At 49.5% G+C, this 9,859-nt stretch overlaps 1 protein-coding gene across 16 annotated transcripts in view; it reads right to left on the bottom strand.

The window, feature by feature from the left end:
- Positions 1 to 9,859, bottom strand: part of NPRL3 (NPR3 like, GATOR1 complex subunit) — a 51,284-nt gene that overhangs the window by 4,553 nt on the left and 36,872 nt on the right. For 14 of the 16 annotated variants that reach the window (XM_080384543.1, XM_080384546.1, XM_080384535.1 and 11 more), the window contains 3 exons: positions 8,925 to 9,114; positions 7,583 to 7,775; positions 1,649 to 2,389 (listed from right to left, as the gene is read on the bottom strand). In XM_080384543.1, the coding sequence (XP_080240669.1) occupies positions 2,224 to 2,389; positions 7,583 to 7,775; positions 8,925 to 9,114 (549 nt within the window). In that variant the 3' untranslated portion in view covers positions 1,649 to 2,223. Of the gene's footprint in view, positions 1 to 35; positions 256 to 1,648; positions 2,390 to 7,582; positions 7,776 to 8,924; positions 9,115 to 9,859 lie in introns of those variants that run through there. The other 2 variants (XR_013927657.1, XR_013927658.1) reach the window with 2 other exon arrangements.

The raw sequence follows: 9,859 nt of genomic DNA, 5'->3' as shown, positions 1-9,859 counted from the left end.
AGGTGGGTGGGTGGTGAAGGCTCGCTGCTCTGACCTGCTGCGCTCCTCCCACCAGTGCTGCCCCCAGCAGAGCCCAGCACCTGGTTGCTGCAGGGGAATAGTCAGAAGCCTGGCAGTGGAGCTGATGGAGGGGCAAGAGCTGGGAGGAGGTGAAGGAGGGATCTAACCGTTGTCTGCAACTACCTCGTAGCGAGAGGGTGTAGAGAAGGCAGAGCCAGGCTTTTGTCAGACAGGATGAGAGGCAATGGGCACAAGCTGGAAAACAGGAAATTCTCATTAGCTGTATGGAAAAAATTTTCACCATGAGAGTGGTCAAACATTGGAACGGGGGCCCAGTGGGGCTGTGGGACATTCAAACCTCCACTGGACAAGCTCCTGAGTGACCTGAGCTGACATATTTTGTTTGAGCAGAGGTTTGGACAAAAGCCCTCCAGAGACCCCTTCCAACCTATGGCTGGAAGTCTGTAACACCCAGTGCAGAGAATGTTTGTTTGTTTTCCCAGCTGCTTTTGAAACCAGTTCAGAACTTACCAGTGTGTGAACCCCAACACAGAGACAGCAGCAATGCTGCAGCCTGCCATGAGGTATGGGGGCAAAAAACCCTGCAGAACTGTGGTCACGCTGGCTGGCTGAAGGGTGACAGGGACATCCTGCACCCTCCACCTTAGGACTCACAGGCAGGAGAAGCTCAAGTTTTTTCAAAACCCTGTCCCCATCACATGTAAAAAAATTTTTTGGCCCCTTGTTATGGTGATCTGAGTAGCTCTTGAGCCACAGTTGCTGGGACCTGGTTGGAACTGGGGCCCTACAGCGATGTTGATCTGATTTTTTAGGTCAGATACTGCTTTTGCTCTTCTCTCACATCACCACTTGCAGCTGCAGGGGCCCTGAGTAAGCAGCTGTCATTGTGTATCTGGTGCGCCGTGGGCACTGGGCTCCCCCGGCGCATTGCTGGTGGCAGGTTACATAAAGCTCACGGTTTCACCCAGTTTGTGTGTGCACGTGAAGCTGCTCCATGAGAGCCTGCAGCTCTGGGAAAAGCTTCAGAGTGTGTGTGTGTGTGGTATAAGGGAAGGTCTCGAGGAGGAGCCTTACAATCCCTGAACAACACCCACCCCGGGAAGCCGCCACCATGGAGGGAAAGACCTGCCCCGGGTATGCTGCACAGAGCAGCTGAGGGGAACGGTGGCCTCGGAGCTGGTGTAAGCTTCTGCTGTCCCCAGAACCAGGGCTGGTGTGGCTGATGAGCTGTCCTCGGCCCCAGCAGGAGCCGCGGCCATGTACAGACCTGGATCTTGTTTTTCCGCTGGACAGCGTTAACCAGGCCTGGTTCCCAGTCTGGTTGCTGGCAGCCGCAGCCATGCTTGCAGGGAGGGGATGGGAGGAACAAAACAAGCCCTGTGGGACAAGGGCGAGTGCCCTTAGCACCTGCTGCTGGCTCTGTGGAACTAATGTGCCCATGCACCTGCAGCCTGACCAGCTAATTTTGGTCCTGCTCAACAACGAAGCTCCCCCTCCCCGGTGAAAAATTGGAACCCCTGAAACCTCCCAGACGCAGGGGCCGCTTGGTGCAGATGTGCTCAAATGGGCACTTTGTCATAAGGCTAGTGGGGAGAGGCAATAATAAGCTGTAACACAGTGAGCGAGCTCATTCATGAAACTGTTTACTTGTGATACTCTGCCTCCCTACCTGTGTTCTCACTGCTGCCAGGTAACAGTGATCAAACAGAATTCCTCGGTGCCCAGGGTGACTTCCCTAAAAGCCAGGCCAGCTCCGCTCTGCCCTTGAGCAGAGGCCATGCGCGCTGTGCTGTGGGGACAGGCTGCTTGCAGACAGTGCTCGCGGCTGAATGACCCAGCTGTCATGCTGCTGCAGGGCAGAGAAAGCGCTTCTGACGCTTCTGACGCACCGGCGGCCGCCCCAGGGTGAAGTACTGTCACTAACACTGCGGGTGAAGTCTTCCTGGCCCACTCTCACAACCCTGGGGAGGGAGCAGGATCAGGGAAGGGCTAAGCAAGCACACACTGTCCCGCAGTGGGCCCCAGAGCCCTCACAGACTGGCCTCAGCTGTCGCCACAGGGAGCAGATGGAAAATTGAGGCACAGAGCAGGAGAACCTGCTCGATGTCACATGGAAAGAAGGAACTAAAATAGCCTCCTTCAGGCATCTTTCAGACTATCGGTATGGAGAGCGTAGCAAGTTCCCTTCCTTTGCCAGCAGAGTCACTTTAAGAGAGACTGAAAAACTGAAATCACGGGGTCCTCGTGGCTGGTCACCACCAGCACGCTGCGGAACTTGTCAAACAGCATGAGGAGCTGGGAGCGCCGCATGTTCTCATTGTACATGATCTCCTCCAAATGATGTCGGCCTCGGAAATAGTGCAGCAGCCTGCAGGGAAGGAGACAAGGGAGGCACATGAGCCAAAAGCAAGTGCACACAGCTAGAACCAATACTGCCACCCTCAAGGTTTCCACTCCCATGGGACACAAATCAGAAGGCGCTTGGGTTGTGTCCCTCATTTACATGAAACTTGAGGGGAATTCAATCGGTTCTTACCTTAGGCATGCCTAGCACAGCAAGCCCCTGGAAAAGCAGGGGACTCCCCGGCTTTGTGGCTTTGCAAAGGGCCTCCTTGTACCAAAAGGTTTCCTAGCCTGGGGCATTTCCTGAGGTGGTCCCTTTTCAATACAGTTTCCATTTCAGAAAGCGAGGAGCCACAAGCCTTGAGAAGTTGGGACACAGCAGAGTCACTTCTGCGCCCTTAGCTGGGCCTGCACTGCCCTGTCACAGCTCTGTGGCATGGCCCGGGGACCTACGCTTGCTTTCAGAATCGGGCATGTTTTCCCTCGGAGCAGCCCAAGGGACTTAGGAACTACAGGTTGTGCACTTGAGGCTTGGTCAGCTTGGGTTGGGTGGAGCAGTTGCAACAGACAGATGGAAATTTTGGTGAGAGGCACCACAGAGAAGCTCTGGGAGTTATAAGGCCCCCAAAGAACCCCAAAATCCCTGAAGCCTAAGCTCAAACAACACTGGCTTCTTAAATTCCCCATTCTCTTTAGAGACAGCACAGATTGGCCTTCGCTGGCCCCCAGCACGCTTACAGACATCAGATAACCTCAGACCCGCGCAGGCAGGCACGGCAGGGCCTAAGACAAACCACTGCAGCAAGTCCCTGATGGCTGAGGACCTGCTCCCCAGAGACCTTCATAGCCCTAACGGAAGCCACTCAGGCTCTTAATCGCCCTGACAACCTCCCAAGCGTAGGAACCGAACCATCCTGCACATGGCGCTCAGACACTCCTACCCCTCCAGGCCCGAACACATACGGCACAATCACTTCCCAGCTACGCAGGCAGATGTGCGTCCGCACGTGTTGCACATCACACTGTGCTTCAGCAGCTCTTGCTGGTGTTTCCGTACCCATCTGCAGTTCGGGAATATGCTGGCTTGCTGCTTCGTGCCAACTGACAGCAAAAATGAGTGGAGATAACATGAGCTGTTTTGCAATTCATCCATACAGTCCTCAGGCAGGAACAGCCCTCAAAAGACACCAACCATCCTTAGATCATTCCTGCCTATTTTCACGTGACAGCAGGATGGGGGGTCTCGTGCTTCCCCTGAAGAACTGACATCTGCCTGGCTGACTGCTGCTGCTCAGGCTAGGCGCTCCTGTCGCCCATCACCCTCCATGGTGACTGGAAAGGAGTCACTGCAACAAGCCTCCCTCCATCACACCCTCCCCACACTGCACAGAGTAGGTTTCACCTCTAGTCCACTGCCATTTGTGTTTCTCTGCTCCGCAATTTGCTGTGTCCCTCCTCTCACCCCTGTCCTGTTCCCCAGACTGCTGTGTGGAAGCTCAGAGCCGGGTCCCTCACTGCCTCACCGCTGCTGGCAGCCTGGGGCTGTGGCAGCCCCCAGCACGCTGCGAACTCCCGTCTGCTCTGATGTTCATCTGCCAGCTCTCAGGTTGGCACCATCATGTAGAACATAACTGCTACGTCTCTGTGCCTGCAGTACAAACAAACAACAGACGGACAAGCTCCAGTCGTATTTACCTTTCCACTATGCGGGCTGTGCATTTGCCTTTTGCAGGATCTCCCACTGGGTACTTAAATCAGGCTAATTGGCTTCCTCCCCTGGGCCGGTGGCAACCAGTGCGCACTGAGCAGTGGCCGTGAGCAGGGACAGTGTCAGTTTGACCGTGCATGTGTCAGAACTAGGCCATTCCCTGAGGCATTACCAGAATTTTTTCTATATTGTATCACTGTTCAAAAAGTGATTTTGAAAAAGATTTTCAAAGCTGCGTATTCCCTCCCTGGTACAGAGCTGCTCACCGTGACTGCCCATGCGCTCATCTCCTGGCACAGCTCCCTTCTGTGCAAATGATTCTGACCTGGCTTTCAACAGCAACACAGCCTAAGCAGGAGTTTTCCAATAAATAAATCCATCCTGTATTCAAAAAGAGTCTGGATTTGTAACCGGTCAAGATGAAATACTTTCCACTCCAATAAAAGCTAGAGAGGATATTAAAGAATATCACAAAAATGCCGTCTGGAAGACACCTCCAAAGTCTAGTCCAGCATCCTGCTCCAGCAGGACTATTGCCAACGCTGTAGCTTTTTCTAGCCAAGCACTGAAACTGCCCCAGGACGGAGATACCCCCACATGCCTGGGTAATCTGGCCTGCGCTGCACCACCATGCCAGGGAAGTTTTCCCAAAAATCCAAGTAAAATCTACAAAGCTGTAACCTGGGGCTCACAGCTCCAGTGAAGATGGGAACTACCTTCGCCTTCTTAAGGGCAATGAACATATACAGCACCCAAACAGGACAGAAGGTGGCACTTCTTGTGGTAGTAACGCTGCATTTGGGTCCCCCTGCAGCTGCACAGATAGGTCTGCTGACAGATGTGCCCTTCCAGATGCAGAGGTGGGAGATTATGGCTTCCCATTGCTCATCACTGTTCTCCCCTCTTCAAGTTATATGAGCTGCGCCGCTAACAGCAGTGTAGCGTTCTTAAACACACCCACCCACCAAGGATTATCTCAGACTAGTCAGTCAAATAAAATTAGCTTATTTCTGGCCGAGGAGATACCCCTTCCACTAGCACGGCTTGAAAATGGAGCAGAACTGTCCACAGCTTAGTGCCACCAGTGAGCATTCCTCAGTGGAGTAAAGGATCTCCATCTCCCATTCTAAGAGCAAGAAAAAAAAATAATCCTGAAAGTAACCCCAGACCCATGGCTCGGGAGAGAAGCCACGAGTAAAGCCTCAAACTGTCTTTAAAAGCACTGCTTAACGTGCAGTGAGGAACACTTTGTGTGCGTTGCTGAAGGTCTAGCTCAAAAAGAACTTGTCTCTTTCTTGAGTTTACCTCTGGAAGGACAGGCCAACCCTCCTCCAGCAGCACCTAAGGAAAGAACTTGGATTTCAATTCCCATACAACGTTATGAGGGTTAAGGCACCCACTGCTGGAGCCAAGCTTCAGTATTCCCTATTTACCCTTCAGGTTCTTGTCTGGCAAATACCTGCTCTGCATGGCAATGGCCAGGCACAAGCTCCTTCTGCCCTCCGAGGCATAGACACAAGAAAATGTACAGGGCTGAAATTTATTGCTCTGCTGAAAATAGCCCATCCCTTTGTGGGCACACACAGCTACGCTGGAAGGGCAGTTGCAGTATATTTAGTGCACTAACGATGCGTTTATAGCAGGAGTTTGTTCTGGGAGGCAGCTGATACGGCATAGCTATTTGCCAGAGCACAGCCCTCACCAGGCTGCTATTCCTCAAAATGAAGCAAAAAGAGCTGGCACAGGAATGCCTATTAGGGTAATGAGGGAGATCAGCTCCTTCACTCCACCGGCCTCTCCACAGTTGTTTATGCTTTCATTAAGAGGTTTACCCAGAAACCGATCTCTGCTGGTTTACAGCAAAAAAAGGGAGAAAATACACCCACAACCTCCAAGTTACAGTGTCTCATAAAGCCACCGGTAACCAAGAGCATCTTGCATAAGCATTTCTATTTATATGCTCCAGCATCCTACCCGTAGGACCCGTTTGTTTACTTTATCTTCTCTCTTCCTCACTGCTGACTTAAGAGTAAGCCATGCAGTTGTCAACTCAATCAATTCAATCATCCTGGGGATCCGCAAAAGAACCTGGTGCACAAGCAAACTGCAAAATAAACATTGTTCAGACAGCTTCCTGGTTACGGCAGCTGGTTTTATGAAGAAATCAAAGTAATTTTTTGCATCTGTAGTTTCAAACAGCTGCTTCACCCAGATGAGGGAAGTGATAGGGGACCAATCATGAAATCCTTCCCCCTCCCTAGGATAACTAAGAAGCTGCACTGCCACTAAACTGCTCCAAAGCATCCTCCACAAATTCTGTCTTAAGATGTCACCAATTATGATGTTGTTTTTACTTTCCTTTCTCACTGGTTTTGTAGCAACTTATCTGGTAACAATGAAAAAACATTTCAGAGTTCTCAAATGGCCAAAGTGTTGCCTCCCAATCAGAGAATATCCTCTGAACAGTTTACAGAGGATGGAGGAGATGAGTAATTCAGAGAGCAGTACCTACCCACAAGCTTGGGGGAGCGCTATGAAAATACCTGATCAGGCACAGCACAGCTGCAAACTTTGCGCAGACAAGAAAAGTATTTTTTGCTATTACAGTGTCTCTGGGCTACTTGACTATATCCATCCTAGGGCGAGAACCAGCTTTTCAGAGGATTACCAACTGAATCTGGGATGTACACGAAAAGCTGCAGTACTTGCCTCAGGTGGTTTTCCCGCTCCACAAGTATGAAAACCAGTGAAAGCTCCATTCCGGTGTTTTGAAATGCTTAGGAAGAAAAAGTATTTTCCCCCACACCTTCTTCCCATATGGCTGGTTAGGAAATCGTTCTGCTTTTTACCATGTGCAGAACCACGTCTTGCATATTTTTGTTGTGTTGAAATTTGTAACAACAAAACTGTGTGCTACTCATCACACATCCCAGTGACTCTGGCCTAACTAACTTAATGTAATAAGCAGCTCATCTCTGCAAAACAGACCTTGAAACATTGGTAGACTGGCCTGTAAAAGTATTCAGGCTGGCTTTGTGTCTGATGCTTTTTGTCTCTGTCTCATATTTGCACAAAGTTTACAAACCTTAAAATAAAGGATAGCTGGCTTGGAAATATCAGTGGACAAAAAATGACAGCATCAGCATGACTGGGTCTGTGCTTTGCATGCTTAGAAGGTTTCTTCAGGCTATGCAGTTTTATGTCTACCACGTGCAGCCACAGAAAAACTGGCAGCAGGCAACCAGTGAAGTCCCTGTTGTCTGACCATACGCCCTGATGTTCCTTCACACATCCAGGACTCTTTGTTAACAAGTGTTCTTGTAACACATATATTAGTTTTTTGTCACAAACTGACGTATACAGATGAAATAGGTGTAAGGGGAACAAACCCAAAAGAATTTATCCTCCAAAATCCCAAGCTAATGGGATTTTCTCAGAGTCCACGCCAATCCTCCAATAAAACAGCACGGATAAGAAAAAAAGATGGCATTCGCACTCCTCATTTCCTACCTTGCGAACATGCGAAGATCTTCTGGATTCTGGGCAGCAGGGACATTAAGGATAGCTTCCCGCTCATGTTCCAACAAGCTTGCTAGGAGATTCTCCGTCATCCTTTTATTTAGGGGTGAGTCCCCACCAGGTATCAACTCAGCGCTGGAATTATCCATGCTAGGGCTTGTCAGAGTCATGTCATCACTACTAGCTATCAAGGGAGGAGAGAGAGACACACAGCGTTTTTATATTCCTCAGCACAACAATGCAAAGATTATCAATTCAGGCTGTTTCTGTGCAGTCTTTCCAAATAATCCCTTCAGATTTGTAGAGCAAAGAAAGTGGCTCTCTAACTGCTACATGTATCTGCCATTAGTCATATGACAACGCAGCAATTTTCTCAATGGGAAAGTCAAATGTTTCAACAAAGTCATCAAATTTATGTGGAAAATTGTACTTCTGGAGACTATAAACAGTCCATTAAAAACATCTGAAAAGAAAATTCCCAGCCAGCTCTGCTGGAATACCGTGAAGTGGTAACATAAAAAGCCTAGCAGCACAGAAGGTGGGAGCAAGCAGAAAGAAAGGCCAAGAAGCAATATCCTCTTATGAGTGAGCCAGAATAAGCAGATCGCAGACTTATCTGACTCACATTCCAAAACTTCTGCCCTAATTCATGACTTCTGCAAAGCTGAAAGTTGTACAGAAACCTCTCCTGATATCCAACCTCAGTGGCATTCTGAGAATGCTGCTTGTAACAGTACAGGCAGGAAAGTTTGGGGATTTCAGCATTGTATCCTATTTATACTCTTGAAAAAATGCTTTCCTGGAATCACCCAGAAGAATGGCACTGAGGAAATTAAAGCAATCAGGATACATAAACAGAAAAGCAACCATGTGCGCGAACGACAGCTAGCTGTGCATCTCCTCCTTAGGTGGCTCTGCAGCCCGCAGAAACCAGTGCTGTTTGAAACAAATTCTCACAATTTTCTTCCTCTCCTGAAAACCAAAGTTCACACAGTAACAGCAGTGCAGCCAGGGGAACATGGCAGTTACTTTTGTGTACAGCAAGGAAGCAGGAAGTTACTTTGAGAAAATGGAAGTACTTCTAGTAAAACATTTTACGTGACCAAATAAGAACTCGGCAAATTACAAAGCACTACTCCTTTTTACAAAGAGTGTGTAGCCCTTAAGACTTTCACCAATGCCCAGCTCTAAATTTAAGCAGGGCTGGACCAAATTAAGACTCCAAGCAAAGACGAGTTAGTCTTGTTACCAAGGCCTGATTACCCTAGGTATCACTAAGGGAAGCTCTAGAAGTGGGCTATAGCCTGAACAGCAGAGAAAAGTGTGCTCGTACTTGGAGAACCAAAGCTGAGAGCATTGGGGGTGCTTAAACTTCGGCCTCCAACTCTAGCAGTAAAGGGCATGTCTTCGTCTTGGGCTCGGAAATCCTCCTCGTTTGGTGGCACCATCAGACAGACGTACGTGTGAAGCTGAATAAGAAGCCGGTGTTGGAGCATCCATATCACCATTTGAATGAGCTGAGTCTGCAGAGTGAGGAATGAGGTATGAAAGACCCGTGAAATAAAATACAGGAGGAAAACAATGCACAAAGGTTAGGCTTTGTGACTAAGAAGTCACAAGAAGTGCTTTCCACGAAAAACAACAGTTTTATCTCTTCTCCAATCATAAAAAAGTGACCAGGCACACATGCTCATCACACTTAAAAAGCCTTTGTGGATGCTCAGGCTGTAATCAAGCCTTTAACGATCAACATGTCTTTATGCTACACATATGCACAGCCAGTGTCCTCAAACGAAGCAGCCCTGCCCCTTGCCATAGCTCCCGCACCTGCTGGGTGGTGGCAGAGCAGCCGCGTCCCCTCACCACCCAACGCTTCAGCCACACAAATGGAGCCACACAACCCCACCTGGAGCCCTTCCGTCCTCTTGTAACAAAGCACGTTTAGTAGGTGCTCAAACAAGGGGCTAGCCTTCCTTCTGAGCGACCAGACATGGGAAAATAAGTCAGCCAGAGGCAGGCCCTGCTGCCCACAGCCCAACAGCGTGAGCCCAGAGACCAGGTTGCTGGTTTCTACATGAGGCCCGCTAAAATAAGTAGTCACCAAAGGGTCAAATCCCAGAGCGGTCAGATTAAAGTGCATGTTGCCTGAGAAAGCCAGGGAGAGGGCAGGGTGAAGGGGCAGAGATGAAGCAACCAGTGGTGCCCAGAAGTAGGAGCCATTTGCTGTTAGACGGGAAATTGCTGCATGACCATGGGAGGGACCTGAGA

The sequence above is a fragment of the Falco punctatus genome (genome assembly GCF_963210335.1).
Source record: "Falco punctatus genome assembly, chromosome: 4".
In the NCBI taxonomy this organism is placed as follows: Eukaryota; Metazoa; Chordata; class Aves; order Falconiformes; family Falconidae; genus Falco; species Falco punctatus.
This window is presented reverse-complemented; position numbering and strand designations above follow the sequence as displayed.